This window comes from Pelodiscus sinensis, chromosome 8, assembly GCF_052426305.1.
Source record: "Pelodiscus sinensis isolate ZL-2025 chromosome 8, ASM5242630v1, whole genome shotgun sequence".
Taxonomy (NCBI): Eukaryota; Metazoa; Chordata; order Testudines; family Trionychidae; genus Pelodiscus; species Pelodiscus sinensis.
Window position 1 is genome coordinate 20,066,555 of NC_143059.1, and position 23,213 is coordinate 20,089,767.

The 23,213-nt window shown below is 40.6% G+C and overlaps 1 protein-coding gene across 6 annotated transcripts in view; it reads left to right on the forward strand.

Annotated features, from left to right (window-relative positions):
- The window catches only part of CCSER2 (coiled-coil serine rich protein 2), a 223,055-nt gene extending 203,624 nt beyond the window's left edge, over positions 1-19,431 (forward strand). For 4 of the 6 annotated variants that reach the window (XM_075934845.2, XM_014576098.4, XM_014576104.4 and 1 more), the window contains one exon: positions 14,447-19,431. In XM_075934845.2, coding sequence (XP_075790960.2) covers positions 14,447-15,262 — 816 coding nt within the window. In that variant the 3' untranslated portion in view covers positions 15,263-19,431. The remainder of the gene's footprint in view (positions 1-14,446) is intronic. The other 2 variants (XM_075934841.2, XM_075934842.2) reach the window with 2 other exon arrangements.
- The last annotated feature ends 3,782 nt before the right edge of the window (positions 19,432-23,213 follow it).

The following is a 23,213-nucleotide window of genomic DNA, read 5'->3' on the forward strand; positions in this document are numbered from 1 at the left end:
AAGATAATCAATGGGACACAGTAATACCAGGGTACAAAATATATTGGAAAGACAGAACAGGTCATGCTGGTGGGGAAGTGGCAATCAGAGTTCCCTCTACTATTTTCTATCCTTTGGTGGGTTGAATTTTTGTGAGGGTTGAAATGTCTTATGTGCAACACCAACAGTGAGGTAGGATGTGAATGTGCACCATCCCTACAAAAAAAAACGCTGGAGAAAGAGAGAGAGACACACAAATATATAAATGCAATTCATAGGGGTGTGAAAAAAATATATTTAAACAAAGGATAGTTAACAAGGAGCAATGCTTATGATGATTATTTAATATTAAATCAAATAAAAATAAAATGAACACTACCCTTGGAGTACATGTATCATTATACTTTCTAACAACTCCAGTTAGAAAACACATCACAATGCATATTATCCACACACAGCTCAGCTTTAAGATGCTAGACAAATCTGAGTCAACTAGAAATAGTCATGTGCTCCTTGCAAATACTAATGCAGTATTTATTGACACTAGAAAGGAGACTAAAAGGCATTCACTCAGTCTTATACAGTTTCTCTGATTCATGCCATAAAAGAACTAATAAAACAGAGACATCTGTAAAATCAGATAAATGTTTTCCTGGTTTGAAATTTTCACCTGGTGTGTCACCAACTCAGAGTAGAAACCCCAGAGCAAATTAACACATAATTTCATTGTCTGTAGGCAGATTCATGTTTCAAAGAACTTGCAACTAGGATTTAATTGTACAAAACAATTAGCATTACACCTAATACTTGCTGCTTCTGACTCATAAGATCGTAAGAACAGCCATCTAGTCCAGTAACCTGTCTGCCAACACTAGCCAATACCAGATGGGAGGGATCACAACAGATAATCCTCACGTGATCCCTCCCCTGTCACCCACATCCAGAGAAACAGGCTAGGGATACCATTCCTACCCATCCTGGCTAATAGCCATTGATGGACCTAACCTCCATAACTTTATCTAGCCCTTGAACCCTGTTAAAGTTCTAGCCTTCTTCGCATCCTCTGGTAAGGCGTTCCACAGGTTGACTGTGTGCTGGGTGAAGAAAAACTTATTTTTGTTTGTTTTAAACTTGCTGCCTATTAATTTCATTTGGTGACCCCTAGTTCTTATATTGTGGGAATAAGTAAATAACTTTTCCTTACTCACTTTTTCCATGCCAGTCATGATTTTATAGACTTCTATCATATCCCCCCCTTAGTCTCCTCTTTTCTAAGATGAAAAATCCAAGTCTTTTTAATCTCTCTTCAAACAGGACCCATTCCAAACCGCTAATCATTTTTGTTGCCCTTTTCTGAACCTTTTTGAAATGTCAACATATCTTTTTGAGATATTTTCTCTTATTCTCTATCCCCTTTTTAATGATTCCGAACGTTCTGTTTGCTTTTTTGATTACCTCTGCACTACCTCTGAGTGGATGTTTTCAGAGAACTATCCATATTGACTCCAAGATCTCTCTCGAGTAGTTGTAGACAAATTAGTCCCATCATATTATATATATAATTGGGATTATTTTTTCCAATGTGCATTACTTTACATTTATCAACATTGAATTTCATTTGCCATTTCGTTGCCCAATCACTTAGTTTGTTGACATCTTTTTGAAGCTCTTCACAGTCTGCTTTGATCTTAACTATCTTAAGCAGTTTGGGATCTGCAAATTTTGCCACCTCGCTGTTTACCCCTTTCTCTAGATCATTTATAAATAAGTTGAATTGGATGGGTCCTAGGACAGACCCTTGGGGGACCCTACTAGTTACCTCTCTCCACTCAGAAAACTTACCATTGATTCTTGCCCTTTGTTTTCTGTCTTTTAATTGGTTACCAATCCACGAAAGGTCCTTCCCTCTTATCCCATGACAACTTACTTTACTTGAGAGCCTTTGGTGAGGGACCTTGTCAAAGGCTTTCTGGAAATCTAAGTCCACTATATCCACTGGATCCCCCTTGTCCACATGTTTGTTGACCCCCCCCCCCAAAGAACTCCAGCAGATTAGTAAGACATAATTTCTCAAACCATGTTGACTTTCCCTCAAAAACTTATATTAATCCATGTGTCTGACAATTTTATTCTTTACTATAGTTTCAACTGATTTGCCCAGTACTGACTTTAGACTTACCTGTCTGTAATTGCCAGGATCACCTCTAGAACCCTTTTTAAATATTGGCATCACATTAGCTATCTTCCAGTCATTAGATACAGAAGCCAATTTAAAGGATAGGTTACGAACCACAGTTAATAGTTCTGCGATTTCCCATTTGAGTTCTTTCATAAATCTTGGGTGAATATCATGTGGTCCTGGGGAATTGTTTATCAATTTGTCCCAAAAGCTCCTCTAATGACACCCCAACCTGGGACAATTCCTCAGATTTGTCACCTAAAAAGAATGGCTCAGATTTGGGAATCTTCCCAATATCCTCAGCCGTGAAGACTGAAGCAAAGAATTTATTTAGCTTCTCTGCTGCTACTTTATCATCTTTGGGGGTTCATTTAGCATCTCAATCATCCAAGGACCCTCCTGGATGCTTAGCCAGATTTCTGCTTCTGATGTACTTAAAAAACATTTCACTATTACTTTTTGAGTTTTTGGCTAGCTGTTCAAACTCCTTTTTGGCTTTTCTTATTATATTTTTACACTTAATTTGATGGAATTTATTGTCCTTTCTATTTTTCTCACTAGGCTTTGACTTCCACTTTTTAAAAGATATCTTTTTGTCGGACTGCTTTTTTTACCTGGTTGTTAAGCCACAGTAGCACTTTTTTGGTTCTCTTACTGTGTTTTTTAAGTTGGGCCTCTCTTATGGTGTCTTTGAAAAGTTTCCATGCAGCTTGCAGAGATTTTACTTTTGTCACTGTAGCTTTTTAATTTCTGTTTAACTAACTTCCTCATTTTTGTGTAGTTCCCCTTTCTGAAATTAAACGCCACAGTGTTGGGCTGCTGAGATGTTTTTCCTACCACAGGGATGTTAAATTTCATTACGTTATGGTCACTATTTCCAGGCGGTCCAGTTATGACCAGATCCTGCACTCCACTTAGGGCTAAATCAAGAATAGCCTCATAGGATCCAGAACTCTTCCACATATCAAAAATCTGGCCTTAATGCAATACAGTATACCATGTATTAATTAGTAACACAGGATTTTAAAAAATCATTAAGGTCGGAGTTTTAGATATCTGCAACCCTCGAAAAAAATCTGTTACAATGTTTTTCTTCCTTATCTTAAGTCGTTAGCACCTATGTAAACTGTGTTTGAAATCTAATCATGCAAATATCCTGGCACACAACCCCCACCCATGCATCCTGATTCCTTCGTCTCTCCCCCCCCTCCCAACTCAGACAGATGGAGAGGACTGCAGAAAGTGAGTCTGGGACACTCTAAACTGCCCCCTGCCTCCACCTTACTGCATAGATGCCAGCACTCGCACACTCCATCTTTCCCCCACTTACCCCTGTGCAGTCTGCTCCCCCCCCCCCAATCCAGCTGGGGTAAAATCCTTCTTCTCAGGTCTGCAAGCATCAACAGCCTACAAGAAACAGCACAAACTTTTCACCCCTTCCCCACCTCACCCCAAGACACACAACACAAACTTTCCACTTCCACCACACCCCAATGCCAGCACCCACCGACCCACCACCACTTTCTCCTACCTACCTCAAGCAGTCAGCTTCCATCACCCTCCCCTACACACACACACCCTCTCCCACTCCCAGTCCGCTTCCCAGTACAAGAGGCTCAGGGAGAATGCTGGGTTTCTGCCTCTCCTATCCTGGCAGAGATGGGACTCCCCAAACTCCTCACCCCTCCAACTCCACTCAGCCAATTACTCCCGCCTTCTTCTGCCGCTCCATTACTCTACAACTCTGCCTCCAGCCACTTATTTCTTCCCTACTTGCTCTCTGAGCACCTCTATTTCAATCATACAGTTCTGTCTGAAGCTCCTCAGGCAGTCCCTCCTCCATCTGGTCAGCTGAGCTTCCTGCCTGAGCAGGAGATCAGCATCTCTATGCAGGGCTTATTAAACAGCTGCATGGTCACAGAGCTGCACACCTTACATGGAACCTAGGTGCCTATATTTGTGAAAGAAAGTGTGGAATCAAATTAAGTAAAAATTTAAATGAATCTAACTCTTCAATACAATATGGGGTGGTAATTCCATGCTTTAATAATATGAATATAGCAGAAGGGCTATATTACCAACCACCTGACCAGGATAGTAATAGTCACTGTGAAATGGTAAGAGAGATTAAAGAGGCTATAAAAAAAACTTAAAAAATTCAGTAGTGGAAGTTTTCAACTATCCCCATATTGACTGGGGTACATGTCAACCCAGCATAGGATGCAGATATAGTTTCTTGACATCTTAAATGGCAAATCATGACTGGTGTGGAAAAAGTGAATAAGGAAAAGTTATTTACTTATTTCCACAATATAAGAACTAGGAGTCACCAAACGAAATTAATAGGCAGCGGGTATAAAACAAAAGGACTTTTTTTCACTCAGCGCACAGTCAACCTCTGGAACGCCTTACCAGAGAATATAGTGAAGGCTAGGACTTTAATAGGGTTCAAAAAAGAGCTAGATAGATTCATGGAGGTTAGATCCATCAATGGCTATTAGCTAAGATGGGTAGGAATGGTGTCCCTAGCTTCTGTTTATCTGGAAATGGGTGACAGGGGAGGAATCATATGAGGATTACCTGTTGTGTTCCCTCTCTCTGGTGCATCTGGTATTGGTCCCTGCCAGCAGAAAGGATACTGGGCTCGATGGACCCAGTGCAGCTAGCTCCAGCCACTATGAACAGAGGCTGTTTGGTGGCAGCAGCCCCGATCTGTGAGGAGTCCCATGGACAGGGGCTTCTGCCATAGCAGCCTCTTCCCATAGTGAGCCTCAGCCTGCTGTGGGCTTAGGTTGCTTCACAGCATCCTCCCCTCATCCCCCACTGCTGCCTCTTGTAGAGGTGGCACGGGGGGCAGGCAGAACTGCAGAGACAGTGCTGGGGGAGACCAGCTTTTAAGCCAGCTTCCTCCAGCACTGGCTCCTGGTTCCCTCCTACCTCCCCCCCCCCCCTCCCGCTGCTGCTTCTCCTACAGAAGTAGCGGGGTCGAGGGGAGGGAAGCAAGAATTCAGTAGTCCACTTCACTACTACAAGCTTATGAGGTAGTCAAGTAGTTGACTACTCACTAACATCCCTATTCTTGGTATTGGAAAATGTTCAGGATAAGGCAACAACACTTAAGGGATTGAAATGGCTATTTACTTGGTCCTATAACACAAGGACTAGGGATCACCAAATGAAATTAATAGGTAGCAGATTTTAAAAATACTTCACACAATGCACACTCAGCATGTGGAACTCCTAGCCAGAGGATTTTGTGAAAACCAGGTCTTTAACAGGGTTTTTTTAAATAATTAGATAATTTCATGGAGGATAGGTCCATCAATGTCTATTAGCCAGGATAGCTAGGAATGATTCCCATAGCCTCTGTTGGTCAGAAGTTAGGAATGGGTGACAGAGGAGGGATCATTTGATGATTACCTGTTCTGTTCATTCCCTCATTCCCTTCTGACCTGGCATTGGCCACTGTCAGAAGACAGGATACTGGGCTAAATGGACTTTTGGTCTGACCCAATATGGCTGTTCTTATGTTCTAATCATGTTGTTGAAAACCACTACAGTGTACTACATGAACAACCAAGGGAAGCACAAGGTCCCTAACAGTGTGTACAGAACTAGCGTGCCACTAGAAATGGTGCATTGCCCAGTGTATCCTCTTGTCAGAGACTTATCACCAAGGATCCAAATGGTGATTGCCAATGCTCTCAACAGGAACTTTAAAATCCATCACGAATGGGAAATGCACAACACGGTCAATGCAGACCTTTTTGGTCAGTGGAAAACTTCAATCAGGAACCTTCTTACATCTCACACCAACACCAAATGCATTCAGTACTGCTCAAGGGGAAGACACAGGGCAACACCCTGATCATAAACTGATCAAACTAGGCAAACTGTGCCTTCCCTTCTCTCCTTATGTCATGCATCCTTCGGAAACTCTTGAGGGATAAGATGACAGTCATCCTGATCACTGCCTTCCAGCCTTGTTACTTCTGGATTCCTTTCCTTCTCCCTATATCAAAATACCCTCCACTTCTGCTCCCAACATTCTGGAACTGCTCATACAAAACAGCAGCAAACTCAGTCATCCTGATCCACAGATGCTCCCACCTGATAGTCTAACCTTTTGGATGGACATATCTGCAGGCGCAAGAATGTTTGCTGTCAGTCTGAGAGGTCCTTTCTGATAGCAGAAAGGACTCCACTAGATGCTACTACTGAGCTAACTAGGCACATGTCACCTCCTGCCCAACAGAAAGGTCTTGCCCTCGAAGCTATTGGCATCCCTCTGCTCTTGGATTGTTTTCTCTATCTGAAGGCATCGGGACTTGCTCTCAACTCCAGCAAGGTGCATGCCATGGTTATTAGCACTTTCCAGCCATCTGGTGCAGGGTCATTCAGTTTTAACCCACTGTTTGACTTCCTGGTTCTGGAAGGTAACAGCCTGCCCATCCAGCTTGTCGCTCCATTGAGGGACCTCAACCTATTAACAAACTCTCCCTTTGAATCCTAGCCTCCTGATTCCTTTTTCTTCTGTCCATGAAAGTCACTTTCTTAGTCTGCAAGGAACATTAACAAACCAGCAAGCTTCTATTTCACCACATTTTATGAAGATAAAGTCTTGCTGTGCTTGCATTCCAAAGTTCTACCATGTGTCTTTCTACTTTTACCTCAACCAACCCATACATTTGCCAACCTTCTTTCCCAAACCACATACTTCAAATATGGAACAGCAGCATCACTTTCTCAATGTCTCCAGGGTCTTTGCCTTCTACCTACAGAGATCAAAGCCCTTCTGAAAGTCTCCTAAACACTTTGTAGCCATTGTAGGCCATTTCCACCCTAAGAATCTTGAAGTGGATTTCGGGATGTGTTACACTCTTATCAACTATTTGAACTGTCCCCATAAGATGGGATATAGGTCTGTTCCACAAGAGCACAGGTATCAACTACTATGCCCATTCTGGACATATCTGACAGCCACATGGCATTCAGAACACACCTTTATGTCTCTTGCTCTAGTGAATGATTCTGCAACAGATTCCTCATTTAGCAACCAGTGTTTCTGTGATTGTTAATCACACTGGAATACTATGGGGAACATCTCTCAAAGAAGAATGGAAAGTTAATGCTTGTATTTGGAGGTTCTTCGAGATGTGGACTTCCTATCTGTTTTCAAGATACACCCTCCCTCTCTGCTGTGAACATGGTAAACTTGAGGTGGAGAAATCCACCTCACCTTTCATCACCTAGGGAGAAACCACAAGGCAATGCAAGAGTGTATGCCTGGATTGACAGATGCTACTACTTTCAAAAGCTCTGGCTCCTAAGTGCAGTCACATAACCGTTAGTGGAATACATTTAGGCACCACACATTTAGAAGAATCTTAAGTAAGGAGTTAGTACCTCCCTTTCTGAGATGAACTGTTGATTCTGATTTTAATCTTCTTTTGATCTTTCAATAGTATAAACCAGGAGTAACCATTGAAGTCGTATTTGTGAGATCAGTGTTAGGCTCAGTGTGATTCATTTTAAATAGAAGACCACATTTTTGTCTATTCTGTTGGAAATATACTGAAAGATGATATGGCCATCTGTGCTAAAGCTATATCATATAAATTGTTTGCTGAGTAGATTTAATGCTGCTTTCTACTTTGGGGTCAAGTGTTGGCATCTTTTGATTATGAAAGATTTTAGGTATTTATGTCTTTATACATTTGATGATATCTTCTGTGCAATTTCTGTAATATTGAATGCAAATGCTTACCACTCCATCATTCAATTTAAACAATATTTTTATGCTATTTTGTGATCTGGCAGCCCAGATACTGCATTAATAAAAGTTTCTAACTAGTATTTCAGATACAGGTATACACATAGTAACACTTTTAAGTAAGGAGCAGGGGTTGTATCTTACACTGTTACATTTCAGAAACTTTACACTTTTTAATTAACATTTGACTAGTTATTTTGATGTAACTGGGCACATTTTGGGGTTTAGTACATGTAATTTAGTGTTCATAAATAACCTATTGGGTTTTATTGATTTATTACTAAAAATGAGGAGGTTAAACAGCTGTTTGTGTATGATAGACATTGATAAAGAACTTTATGCCATAAAAATAATCTTCATTTTGTGTTTTTCTCAATTGGATTAGAAAATCTTAACTTCGTTAGATTCATAGGGTCATGGAGTCCAAACCCCTGCTTAAAAAACAGGACAAATCCTAAGTAAAACATCCCAGCCAGGGCTTTGTCAAGTGGGACTTAAAAACATAAAATTCTATCACCTGCCTAGGTAACCCATTCCAATGCTTCACCACCCTCCTAGCGAAACAGTTTTTCCTAATAGCCAAATTAGACCACCCTCGGTGCAACTTGGGATTGTTGCTCTTCATTTTGTCCTCTGTCACTACTGAGAGCAGCCTCTCTCCATAATTTTTGGAACCGCACATCAGGTAGTTAAAGGCTGCTATCAAATATCCCCTCACTCTTCTCTATAGACTAAAAAAGCCCAAATCCTTCAGCTTCTCGTAAGTCATGTTTCAGCCCACTAAACATTTTTATTGCCCTCTGCTGGACTTACTCCAATGTGTCTGTAATGGGGGCCCAGAATTGGACACAGTACTCCAGTTGTGTCCTCACCAGCGGTGAATAAAGGGAAATAATCACTTCTGTAGATCTGCTGGCAATGCTCCTACTAATGCACCCCAATATGCTGTTAGCCTTCTTGGCTACAAGAGCACATTCAGCTTCTCATCCACTATAATCCCCAGGTTCTTTACAGCAGGATTACTGCTTAGCCAGTCAGTACTCAGCCTATAGCAATGCTTGGGATTCTTCCATTCCAAGTGCAGGACTCTGCACTTGTCCTTCTTGAACCTCATCAGATTTATTTTAGCCCAGTCCTCACTCTGGACCCTAACCCTACCCACCAACATATCTACCTCTCCCCCAGCTTAGTGTCATCTGCAGATTTGCTAAGGGAGCCATCCATCCCCTCATCCAGGTCATTCATAAAGATGTGGTAAACAACCGGCCCAAAAACCAACCATTAGGGCACTCCGCTTGACTGCCAACCAGACATCTAGCCTTTCATCACTACCCATTGATCTTGATGATCTAGCCGGCATTCTATAACCTCACAGTCAATTTCCCTGGAAGCAGTGATCATGAAATGGTAGATTTCAAGATCCTGATCAAAGGAAGAAAAAAGAGTAGTAAAATACACAACTTGGAATTCAGAAAAGCAGATTTTGACTCCCTTGGAGACTTGATGGGCAGAATCCCCTGGGATGCTAACATGAAGGGGAAAGGAGTCCAGGAGACCTGGCAGTATTTTAAAGAAGCCTTATTGAAGGCACAGAAAGAAACCATCCTGATGCGTAGCAAGAGAAGCAAGCCTGGTAGGAGACTGGATTGGCTTACCGGGAAAATCCTTGGTGAATTTAAGCACAAAAAGGACATTACAAAATGTTGAAACTTGGACAAATGACCAGGGAGGGGTTTAAATGTATATTGTTCGAGAATGCCGGGGGATTATCAGGAAGGCAAAAGCGCAATTGGAATTGCGACTGGCAAAGGATATGAAGGATAACAAGAAAGGTTTCTACAGGCATGTTACCAAGAAGAAGGTGATCAGAGAAGGTGTGTGACCCCTACTGGATAAAGGAGGTAACCTAGTGACAGATGATGTAGGGAAAGCTGAAGTACTCAATGCTTTCTTTGCCTCTGTATTCACGGACAAGGTCGGCTCCTGGACTTCTGAGCTAAGTGACGTAAGATGGGATGAAGATGGACAGCCCTTGATGGATAAAGAACAGGTTAGGAACTCTTTAAAAAAGCTAAACGTACACAAATCCATGGGTCCGAGTTTAATGCATCCGAAGGTACTGAGGGAGGTGGGAAATGTCATTGAGGAGTCTTTGACCATTATCTTTGAAAAGTCGTGGAGATTGGGAAAGATCCCAGATGACTGGAAAAAGGCAAATGTAGCGCACATCTTCAAAAAAGTGAAGAAGGACAATCCAGGGAACTATAGAGAAGAGTGAGGGGGGATTTGATAGCAGCCTTCAACTTCCTCAAGGGGGGTTCCAAAGAGGATGGAGAAAAGCTGTTCACGTTAGAGACGGATGGCAGAACAAGGAGCAATGGTCTTAAGTTACAGTGAAGTCCAGGTTGGATATTAGGAAAAACTATTTCACTAGGAGAGTGGTGAAGCACTGGAATGGGTTACCTAGGGAAGTAGTGGTGTCTCCATCCCTAGAGATTTTTAAGTCTCAGTTTGACAAAGCCCTGGCTGGGTTGATTTAGTTGGGATTGGTCCCTCCTAGGGCAGGGGGCAGGACTTGATGACCTTCTGAGGTCTCTTCCAGCTCTATGGTTCTATGATTCTATGAATTTATCCAATCCCATACTACTTTAGCATAGTTTTTGATACAGTTTCCCACAGTATTCTTGCCAACAAGATAAAGTCAAGGCATATCATGTTCACCACCTTCCCCATGTCCACAGAGCTAGTTTGCTCGTTATAGAAGGCAATCAGGTTGGTCAGGCATGACATTGCCCTTGGTGAATCCATGTTGACTATTCCTCATCACTTTTCTCTCTTTCAAGTGCTTCAAAATTGATTCCTTGAGCATCCCTTCCATAATTTTTCTGGGGACTGTGGTGAAGCTGACCAGTTTGTACTTCCCCAGATTCTTCTTCCCTTTTTTAAAAAAGATTGCCACTACATTTGCCTTTTTCCAATTGTCCAGGACCGTCCTCAATTGTCCAGGACCGTCCTCAATCGCCAGAGTTTTCAAAATAATGGCCAATGGCTTTTCAATCACATCAGCCAACTCCCTCAGCATCCCCAAATACACACATCAATGGGGCAGGATATAACGTATGTCCAGCTTTTCTAAATATTTCTTAACCTGTTCTTTCTCCACGGAGGGCTGCCCACCTCCTTCCCATACTGTGCTGTCTAGTACAGCAGTCAGGAAGCTAACCTTTTCTGTGAAGATAGGGGCAAAAAAAGCATTGAGTACTTCAGCTTTTCCCTGTTCTATCACTGGATTACCTCCTTCATTTAATAATAGTTCCACACCTTCCCTGCCCACCCTCTTATTGCTAACTTGCCTGTAGAAACCTTTCTTGTTACCTTTCACATCCCTTGCTAGCTGCAATTCCAATTGCACTTTGGTTCTCCTGGCTATACCCCTGCATGCTCAAACAATATGTTTATACTCCTCCCTAGTCATGTGTCCTCACTTCCACTTCTTATAAACTTCCTTTCTGTGTTTAAGCTCACCAAAAATTTCACTGTTAAGCCAAGCTGGTTGCCTACCATATGTGTATCATCCCATCCGGTCTCCGTTATTGCAATCAAATCATAATTCTTTGACCGTGTCAGGACTTCTAATTCTTCCTGTTTGCTTCCTGGGCATCTTACGTTTGTGTGCAGACACCTTAGATAGCTATCTAATTGCCCTACTTGCTCAATTAGGGGTCCTCTTCTGTTGCACCTTCCTCCTTGTGTTTCTTCCTCGTATCCTACTTCCCCACTTACCTCAGGTCACCATCCCCCGATGAATGTAACTTAAACCCCTCCTCGCTAGGTTTGCAGGCCTGCCTATGATGATACTCTTCACTCTCTTCATTAGGTGGATCCCATTTCTTCCTAGCAATCCTTGTGTTTGGAACAGCATCCCATGGATGAAGAATCCAAAGCCTTGTCTCCAACACCAACTGCGCAATCACGTATTTACTTCCAAAATTTGACAATACCTGTCTGGACTTTTTCCTTCAACAGGGAGGATGGATGAGAACACAACTTGTGCCTAAAACTCTTTGATCCTTTTTCCCAGTGCTGTGTAATCTGCAGTGACCCACTCACGGTCATTCTTCGCAGTATCATTGGTTTCTATGTGCAGAAGTAGGAAGGGGTAGTGGTATGAACTCTTGATCAGTTTCAGAGAGCATCCTGTATTTTGGCTGCAAGCAGCAAGCACACTTCTCAAATTTCCTGGTGTGGATGGTAGATGGATGACTCTGTCCTCCTTATGAGGGAGTCCCCGTCTACCACCACCCTATCTCTTTCTCTTGGGAGCGATGTTCATGGAACCCCCATCCCAAGGTCTGTGCATCCCATGCCTTCTGGTCGATGGCGTCTCCTTCTGACCCCTTCCCTCAGAGGTCTCTGTCAAAGCATTCTCCACTGTAGTATCTGTGCAGAGAGCCTGGAAATTGTTGCTTACCTCTATCTGGATTGGGGATACCTGAATTATCTGTTGTCTTCTGAAAGTCACATGCTGCCAGTTTTCTTCCCTGTTTTGCATTGTCCTCTCTCTTTCTTCAGCATCCTGTATCTGCAGTATAAGATTCTGACTTCTATCTAGAAAGTCTTCATTTTCACTGATGGAACAAAGGATGACACTTTAACCTTCTCTTCTAATATGGAGACCAGATTGCACTTGTACAGATGAATTCTCTTCTATGCTCTGGGAGGAAGACAAATATGGCACATCCTGTGCAGGTCATAACAGCTAATCTCTCACTATCCATATTGTCTTCCTTCTGAAAGACTCCTCAGATGTTGTATTGATTGCACCTGACGCCTGAAGGAGAGAACAGAAGGAGAAAAAAGAGAAAGACAAACTCCAACCACTGTGTGGTTCTCCCAAGGTAAATTCCCAAGCGAACTCCCATTTTTAGCTGCTGCTTTGTTCACTGCTCTCTCTGTTCTCTCTGGCTGCCTTTTTTTATAAGGCTGCTGATTCGAAGCAAGTCCCTGGCTCAGAGCTTTGTCTCCAATCCCATCAGCCCCTCATGGTTCACTTGAAACAAAGTACTCCCGATTCATACTTTTCAAACAGACGAATACACAGTCATACAGTCCCTGCAACTAGCACCAGTAAACAAATGGTCACAGACAGACAGATATTTGGATATTCGCCCTACCAGCTCACAGCACAGCCCCCGTAATGTCACACACACCTTAGCTTCTTTCACACACTGCCCAGGCAAACTCCCTCTATTAGCTGATGCTCTGTTCGCTGCCATTGAAGTATTTTGGTTCTTTATTCAGTACATATGCATTCATGCATTGTGAATGGTTCTACTCTATTTGCTTCTGTGCTCAAGAACTTTCTCAAGTTTTTTAGAATTTATAACTGGGTTCTCAAAACAGTGAATTGCTTGGGCTGACATCAAGCCATCTTTGTTTTGCAAGTCCTCTCTGAAATAACAGGATTTAGTTCAAGATACAGAGATTATCCATGTCTATTCCATTAATATAGAATAATTGACAGATTTGCCAGAATTTATTCTTTAAGCTTTATGTATTTAAAATTTGCTAATGCCTTTTGAAGCATTTTTGTATCTGTAGTAGAACTGCTTGGTAGGAAAGAAAATGCCAAAGTTTACCACACTCACCTGCAGCTTGATGATGTTAGTCTGTGGAGTGAAAAATAATGTACTACGAAAGTAATGTTTTGAGACTCATCTCCAATTTATCACACTTTTCTTCTTTATAAAAGCACCAGTTTTTCCTGTGTTCAGTGTCTCTGCACTTCACTTTGTCAGTCATTGATGTCACTGGCCCAGTCTCTAGCTTGCCAAAGGGTGGAGTTCATGAACCAAAGGAAAAATCTCCAGTAAATCAAAATTAGATTAATAAATTTTCCTGGTCTGTTTTTTCTCTTAAATTCGCTCTTTATGGAGAATGATAGAGGAGGTACTCAGTACTTCATTGAAGAGTAGCCTAGCAGGTATATGTGAGAGCGCTGATGAAAACTGAGGTGCTTGTTAATCTGAGTAGCAATCTAAAATGCTCTTTGAACTGAGTTGACTTGGTTGAGCAAGGTATTAAGAAAGATATCCCCTTCCCTCAAATAATCCTCCTCTTCAATGTAATAATGGTGAAAAGGTTAAATCAGAGTAGCTTAATGAGAAATGTTGCTCCTGCATTACTGATTTATTGTAATAGTGCTTGACACTTTGGGTACTTCTAGACTACATGCCTCTGGCGACAGAGGCATGTAGATTAGGCTACCCGGCATAGGAAAATGAAGCGGCGATTTAAATAATTGTCACTTCATTTAAATGTAAATGGCTGCCGTGCTGAGCCGATCAGCTGTTTGTCGGCTCAGCGCAGCAGTCTGGATGCTCCGCGGTCGACATCAAAGGCATTTGTCGACCTCCCAGGTATGCCTTCTGGGATGAGGTTTACCTGGGAGGTCCACATATATAATTATATATATTTCCCTAGTCTAACATGTTAACGTATTTTCTTTTTAACAGCCTCAAGTACTACAGCCTTCCTGCATCCTTCCCAGTTCCACAGACCTCGTCCAGGGAAAATTAATAAAAACCCCACATATCGAGGCCCACAATGAACACCTTAAACAGGGCCTGCATGAAAACAATGATTGTTCCATTCAAAATGCTGCAAGTGGCTCTTTCATAAAGAAGTTGAATATTTTGAGTAAATGTTTAAATATAAAGGACTTGAATGAGTGTGCACCTTTTGATGAGAATTTGAAGGTTAACAAGGGTGCTAAAGATCAAGGAGAACTGGCTACTAATGAAGATAGAACACCTTCTTCATTTCAGACAGCTACCCAAGTGGATGTTAAAGATGTGCAGACTAAGTTAGCTGTGAAAAGTCAACCTTTATCTCCAAGCCAGGCTTCTCAGCCAAAGACTTTAAGAGCTTCAGAGTCCCCAAACCAGAATGCTTTAGTGCCTCCTACAGTAGCCATTACTGCACCATCTCCAACCTGCTCCATTGCTTCCACGGAACCTAAGCTATCACCACTAAGTAGTGCCACACAGCTACAATCAGCAGCTAGTCAGAGAAACCTAAAGAGTAAACCGAGTCAGAGAATTTCTAAACTTCATCCGCCAACTATTTCCTTTGTTAAATGTAAGCAAATAAGAAACCCGAAATCTTTGCTTATATCTGCAGAACCTCAGATCTTCCATTCCAAGACTAACATCCCAAGGCCGCTGGCACAAAAAAAGGAAAATGTGCAAAATCAGAGTGCCAGTTTGCATTTTGGGGATAGTTTAGCCTCTAATTGGCATTCCCGCCTCCCTAAACCAAAGACACATTAAAAACATGACATCCATATGCACATCTCATTAGAAAAAATTATACATTGCTTTATTTATGACTTTATCCAAATCCTGAATGAGTATTAAAAATGGGATCTGTTATTAAAATTTGCCTATTGCAATCTGAAAGTTGATGCAATCAAAAACTGTCCATCTTCTCTTAAAAGATCATAATGGTTTATACTTGCATCCTGTATTACCGTTCTGTCTCTCCTAATAACTTAACAAATACTGAAATCTGTGATGACCACTGAGCACTTTTCCACGGTGTTTCACCATGCATTTGAGAAGGGTAGTTTGCTTGCAGAATTAATTACTTGTTTTTATTAATGTGAACTGTTGGACAGCAGAATCAATATTCAATCTAATCTTTCAGTTCTGACTTCTAGTTAGATTTATAGCAGTGGAAAATTAATTTAGATATCTAATTTATTAGCATATGTTACCCTGGACATAATTTCACTCTATTCTAGAGGCCTATGCAAAATCTTCATACTTACCCAAATTATCTCATGACTCTAATAAAATATAATTAATGTTGTTTTAATCTAGATTTGATACCCTGAAGGTATCACAATGCTGCTGTATTTGCTTTTAAGCTGCTCTTTACCATTCACGGATTGCAAACAGATCTCATAGGGTGAAATAGCTCTTATTTGCACAGAAACTTCGATCCATCCGAATAGTGTACTGAAACTGTAGTATCTCTTGTGGTGTTTAATAGATATTACTGGGTAAATTTTTGTAACAGAGAGCAAAGGATACTTGTGCAAAAAAACTGTGCAAGTGCTTTTCAGAAGGTGTATAATGAGCCTCTGGGGATACGGAATCCATAAAAGCTGAGCTGGTGGTTTCACACCATACATTTTAATTATTTAACTTTCTTGTACTATTTTTATATGTATTGACTTCCTGCTTATTATTGGAAGAACTGAGGTATCTGAGTTGAAATGTTTGCACAAAACTTGAGCATATATTCAGGGATTTGAAATTATTTTACATAATAAAACTTACTTTTAAAAAGCCCTTCTTTTTCTAAGACCCGCAGCTTTGCTTTGAGCAATTTTCTGATGTCATTCTTAGACCTGGAAATATGGTTATTTCAGGGAAGGGTACCTTCTCAAAGATAGGGGGTTCCTAGGAAGGAATTCTGGGAAAATAAAATAAGGAAATACGTTTCTTCTCTCTTTAGCAAGATATCTGGTCTTCAGATATTTGTCAGGTGGTAGCAATGGGGTCCCAAAGTTTGAAAAATACACATACTATGGGTTGAGTAAGTGCATATCCAGCAAAGTGTTCCAAAAATTTACCCTGGTATCTCCCCCGGAAGCATAGTACCTTGTTGTCTTTAGCTTATGTATACCTGAGATGCAAGACTAGCAGCAGAACAGTCAGAAATAATATTTTCAAAAACTTACTCTTCAGTATGTAATAAAACAGAGGAGCAAGATACTGTGCTTATAGGCCTTTGCAGAAGGAAGGTGTAATACAGTACACTTTTCCAGGGAATATATTGTACATGTATATCTCTACAGGAACTTTTCAATAATGAACTCTGGCTCATAAGACAATGGTGGCTATCCCAGTGAAAAAATAAGTGACAAACTTTTGAAGAGATAACCTATGAACAATGCAAGCATAGTGCTGACAGTGTGCTCTTTTAATCAGGAGTTAGGTGAAATAATTTCATAAGTATACTTTGTTTAATCTGTTCATTTCACATCTGGTTATACAATTCTGAAATGAAACAGATTAATGTTTTATGTTAACTTATTTTTAAAAATCTATTTACCATTAATATTGTACTTGTTACAGAAATTGATCAAAACAAGTCTAAGCACAAGACTACTGTTATAATGACTTAAGTTTTTTTCCTTCTAGAAGCATCTTGACAATTCTGTTTGCTGTCCAGAAGCAGAGCAGGTCTTATATTTGAGCAGTAAATAAAATTGACTTTGTGTATAGTCATAGAATTAATTCCAGGTGGTTGACTGTTTCTCTAGAGTTTGAAAATTGCTGATGAAATAATCATGTTCTTGGCTCATTTTCAGGTCTGAATAGATTTTTATGGAAGTTTTGAAAGTTGACTTTACTTAAAGGGAAGGTGATTTTATTTTTAATTGTATATAGTTTGAGGGACTTTCATGAAAAAGAATGCTATTGGTATAGAGATATTTCAGAATGGATTCTGTTATTCTCCCTTTCTTCCGTCAGTCCCCTAAGTTTTACCATTCTGATTTACTTTTCAAGAGATGGTAAAAATAAACTATTTAGTTTAAAAAAAAAAACCTGAACTTTTACTGATTTTAAGATACAAAGAAAAGAGCCACCAAGGTTTCTATGGACATACAAAATTATTTTAAGATTTATTTTTGAAAAAAAAAAGTTGTGGTTCTTCTTGTTTCTATAGAAACTTCAGTAAGATATATTCCTTGAAGTGAAAATACATATACACACTCCCTATTTTACCCTAACAGACTAGTAAATAAGAAATGGAGCCATGGATAGCAGAGCTGCTATATGTAATAGACTACGATGGTAGTATACATTGTAGTCGTGTTCAGTTAAAACTCCTTGCTAAACATTCATTCATTAAACACAAGTCCATATTTCTGTTTCTATCAAGACTTTAGCGAGGGTTGTTCCAGAGTATGTACAGAAAGTCCAGAGTGTGAGGTAAAGATTATTAGTTGAACAACTGGGAGAGGTGAAGTCTTGCTCTAGTGAAAGGGGAGAAAAAAGATACCGTATGGAAAACTTCAAGTCTGAAATTGTAGCAACTGTGCTTTAAAGATGGAGATGGTTGATTAGTACTGGTGTAGATTACTCTAAATGTATAAAGGTTTAGATGCATCTTTGGACTTCTTTACATTTCTAAAATTAGTTACTGTTGACTTTTTCATCTGTTTCACATCTTGGACTTTCTTTTGTGCAATATTCACAAAACTATTAAACTACTGTTCAATACATGTGTATAAAAAAGGCAAAACAAATTACATTCTAATGAGAAAACACAAGAAAAAATAAATTGCACTTTAAATTAGCTTTATTGCTTAGAGTTGTGCCTAAAATAATCTAAATGCATCCTGTTGTGTGTGGCTTTTTGTTTGAAACTAATTTCTGTGCAAGTGTTTCTGTTTCCAAGATACCCTTATATCATCTAACAGAATTATCATATACCCAGGCATGTGAAAAGATCCATATGCAATAGCAGGTTTTCATTGTACATTAATTTTAGCTTTTATAATCATGGAAATTTAACATTAATGCAGCTCAAAAGAGCCCCCTCATTTCTCTCCAAGGTAGTACGTACTTAATCCCATTTAAAATTAATGGCAAAACTTTCATAGGATTAATATTTAGACCTTGGAGAAAAATGTGTCTTGAGTATATTGTGGAGATAGTATTGCATATGTTTTTTCATTAATAACACAGGGGTTGAGGAAAGTATTACCAACCATTTCTATTGAAAATCCCCAAATCCACTAAAAATCTTTTCATGCAGTTCACATAAAAATGATCCTAGAGTTCAAAATCAGACTCCAAGGAGATTCAACTAGATTGTATCATAGATCAATAAAAGGCAGTCCATTTTGGCTTAACTGCTGATGTAAAAAGCTAGAAGACTTGAATACCATGTGAATTGTTTATTTTGTTGTTTGCACATCACTCCCATAAGACATCCATATACTGGTTTATTGCATGTCTGGGGTGGGGGGAAAGTTTCAGATTTTGCACAGTACATAATACACTTAATATAAACATTCTCATATCATTAAAATGGAAATTTACTCATGAATTGGGCTCCTATAACTATCCTTTTTCATCTCATCATAGTGGCTAACTAAGGATCTTAGTAGATGATCATGTTGGTAGGCATGAGTTTTATAATCTACAACCATGCCATAAAGGAAATTCAAGAGTACTTCAATCACTGTTGTGGTAAAGCTGCTCACTGCCTACTTAAAGCACCACTATAATAACAATGTTAACTCCAGTGTTGATATTTATCTTAAATTCAGTATTGTTGGTTTTATTTTTTAAAACCAATTCAGAGAAAATACTGTATATTGGAATTTGCTTGTAAAATTCAGGTTTAAGCCTGTATGTAAAGATTATTTCATTTGTGTTGCACTAGTGAATACAAATAAAATTACTAATTCTGAGTATTCAGTTCTCTCAACATTCACTTTGTATTTTTACTTTACTCCACTGTAAATCTTCATTATGAAAAGTTAGTGCTGCAGGAAGGAAGCTGCACTGATGATTAATCTCTGCAATTGTACTTCTAGTGCTTTGTGTTACTAATGGATTTGTTGCCACCTCAAACAAGAGTCATTTTTGTCTAACGAAGATATTTGAATTTTTTTTTCCCTTTGTGATCAAAGTTAAGGAAGTCTGAAAACAAGAGAAAGTAGAAGACTAAAATTTAAATTGTGTCCTCTGGTAGAATCTGGTATTTAATCTAGATGAGAAGCAGAGTGTAATAGATTGATTAAGGTGACATCTAAAGATGGGGCAAGAAATGCAGAGTTTTCCTATTGAATTAACTTTTAATATTAAAGATTATGATGTACAATAAAATTGTCCTTGCTTCCAATTAAACTAAGTTGTGTATGCCTACTGCTCTCTATGTATACAGTATATATTCATTTATGTGTCTATATATGGCATTCTGAGAAGCCTTTTTAAAGAGGGTACCTAACAAGTTCAAAGGTTGGGGCTACTTTTGACTTTCTGCTAATTCCCCAGTATGTAATACATTTGTTTCTTCACTTTCTCAGCAGTCTAAACAGTTAATAGCAGGATATACTGAAAGATATGTGAAAAGAATATCCATAAAAATAAATAGGTGAGTGCTAGTGATTGGTTCAAAGTGAGATATTTCAATAGGTTTTTAAGAAGCTTTCAAATGTTCAAGTGAAAGCTATTGAAAATTTTAAAGATTTCTTATCTGGAGGGAGAATTTTATTATTTGTTTCCAAAAGACCATAAAGTTAAGAATAATATTACTCTGTTGTTCCTATCCAGGAAAATACTTAAATTCATACAATTCCAGTGGAACTTGAGCACATGCCTAACTAGGTTCCTGAACTGGGGCCTAAAGCACTAGTTAGCCACGTATTTTCAGTGACCGAAAGTATTCAATCTTTACTCTTGTGCCTTGCAGTTCTCTGATATTTGTGGGCTTGGTGTTCCTATATACAAACATAGGTTCCAATAGAAAATAGTGTCCCATATTGTAATTTTAACCTATAATGGAGACTCTAAATTTTCTAAACTGTCTCCTGCATAGAACCTGGAAGAAAATGTCAAGTATCAATTTTAAAGTATTACATTGTTGCAGAAATTCCTTTAAAACTATGTATATGGTCTTGGCAGGTGTAATCCTTAAATCTGAAAAAAAAATCAACATTTCAAATTCATAGGAATCTCAGACATTAACCTTTTTGGCTTTGTTCCAAAAAATGATAAAAAGCTAAATTTTCAAAATTTTTCACTTAACACAGTGGTTCCCAACCTTCTTTATACTGTGGACCAGCAAACGCATTCACAAATTTTTGGTGGACTGGTAACATTGTATTTGCATATTCCTTATGGTAATTAATTTTAAGAGGTCACATGTTATTTTACATCTTATCTGTTGTTGTGGTGGATCACAGTTTGACGACATGTACATCACTAAAAAAAAGAATAACAGAAAGAATTCCCCTTTGGCTGCTGTGTGGGGCAGTCCCTCCCACAGGAGTGACTTGTGCCTGCAGAAGGAGGGGCACAGAAAGGAGCACCCAGAGGGGCAGGGAGCATGTGGGGCACTCTGTTTGGCAACTGAAATTTTCATAGAATCATAGAACACTAGAACTCGAAGGGTCCTCGAAAGGTCATTGATTCCAGTACTCTGCACTCACGGCAGGACCCAATACCATCTATACCGGTGTTTCCCAATTGGTGCTCCAAGCAGTTCTGTGAGAACTCGGCACTCCCCCGCCCTCTCTTAAAGAGACAGAGCCTTTTTGTGGAGAGTCTTTTTTTTAAGCTCAACAAAATTTTACCCTGGCAATCCTTGGGGTTCCTTGAAATTCTTTCAAGCTGAAAAGGGGTTCCGTGTCCAAATGAAATTGGGAAACACTGATCTAGATCAGCCCTGATAGATGTCTGTCTAACCTGCTCTTAAATATCTCCAGAGATGGAGATACCACAACCTACCTAGGCAACTTATTCCAGTGTTTAAACATCCTGACAGTTAGGAAGTATTTCCTAATGTCCAACCTAAACCTCCCTTGCAGTTTAAGCCCACTGCTTCTTGTCCTATCCTCAGAGACCCAGGAGAACAATTTTTCTCCCTCCTCCTAGTAACACTCTTTTAGGGTATGTCTACACTACAGAGTTAGTTCGAACTAACTTAGTTCGAATTAGTTAATTCGAACTAAGCTAATTCGAACTAACGCATCTAGAACTAAAAACTAGTTCGAATTAGCGTTTTGCTAATTCGAACTAGCATGTCCACATTAAGTGGACCCTGAACAGGGCTTAAGGATGGCCAGAAGCAGTGCCGGCAGGGCATCAGAGGAGGACTTAGAGTGTGGAGATGCTGTCTCAGGCTAGCCGAGGGCTGTGCTTAAAGGGACCTGACCCCCACCCCGGACAGACAGTTCTCAGGGGTGCCCCGCTTGAAAACCAGTCCTGGCTTGGAGTGCCCGGAGTGCCCACACTGGGCACATCACACCACTCGGCCATCAGCCCGGCTGCACTTGTCGCAGGCTGCCATCTGGAGAGAGGGGGCAATTGGGGGGCTGCAGGAGAGCTTCCACCCCCAGAAGCCCGCAGAGCCAGCCCAGTCCTCCCCATTGGGGGCTCGTGCCCCATTCCTCCCTCACCTCCTTCCACTTACCCTTCCCTAGCCCCTTTTCTTGATGTACAAAATAAAGGACAATTGTGTTCAAAAATGGAATCTGTCTTTATTGAACAAAACTGGGGGAGACTGGGAAAAGGAGGTGGGAGAGGGGAAGAGAGAGGCTGGGAGAGGGGAGGGCAACTGAAATGATCAGGGGTTGGGAACAGGTCCCCTATGAAGAGAGGCTAAAGAGACTGGGACTTCTCAGCTTAGAAAAGAGGAGACGGAGGGGGGACAGGATAGAGGTCTCTAAAAGCAGGAGTTGGGTGGAGAGGGTGCATACAGAAAAGTTCTTCATTAGTTCCCATAAAGAAGAGCTAGAGGACACCAAAGGAAAGGAATGGGTAGCAGGCTTCAAACTAGTAACAGAAAGTTGTTCTTCACAAAGCAAAGAGGCAGGAGGGAGCCAGAAGTCTCCCCGGCCCCACCTGAGCTATGTCTACACTCACCGCTTTTTGCCTCAGAAGTATGCAAAAAAGTGTGGAATATCGCCAAGACTCATTTGCATACCTAATGAACCACCGTTTTTGTGAAGAGGCTCTTGCACCAGAAGGAGCAGTCTACACTGCCCCTTTTTGCGCAAGAAAAACCCTCTTGCGCAATGCTGTTATGCCGATTATTTTCAGGAATAATGGAATTGCGCAAGAGGGTTTTTCTTGCGCAAGAAGGGGCAGTATAGACAGCTCCTTCTGGTACAAGAGTCTCTTCTGCAAAAATGGCGGTTCATTAGGTATGCAAATGAGGGCTCAGTGATATTCCATGCTTAGCCTCATTTGCATACTTCTAATGCGAGAAGCCGCTAGTATAGACATAGCTCTGGTGCGGAGCCAGAGCTGCAGGTAGAACCAGAGCCGGAGGAGGTGAACAACTGGCCTGGGCTACCGGGGCCACTGCTGGAGGACTACCAAGCGGGACTGCTTATGTGGCTGGAGGACCCCAACTTGTGTGGCCTGGAGGACCTGCCACGGAACCAGGTACAGGGGGCGGAGGGAAGAATTGGAGCCGGCCTAGGGATAGCTGACCTTGGTCTGGCTGAGGGTCAGCAGGCTGCAGTGT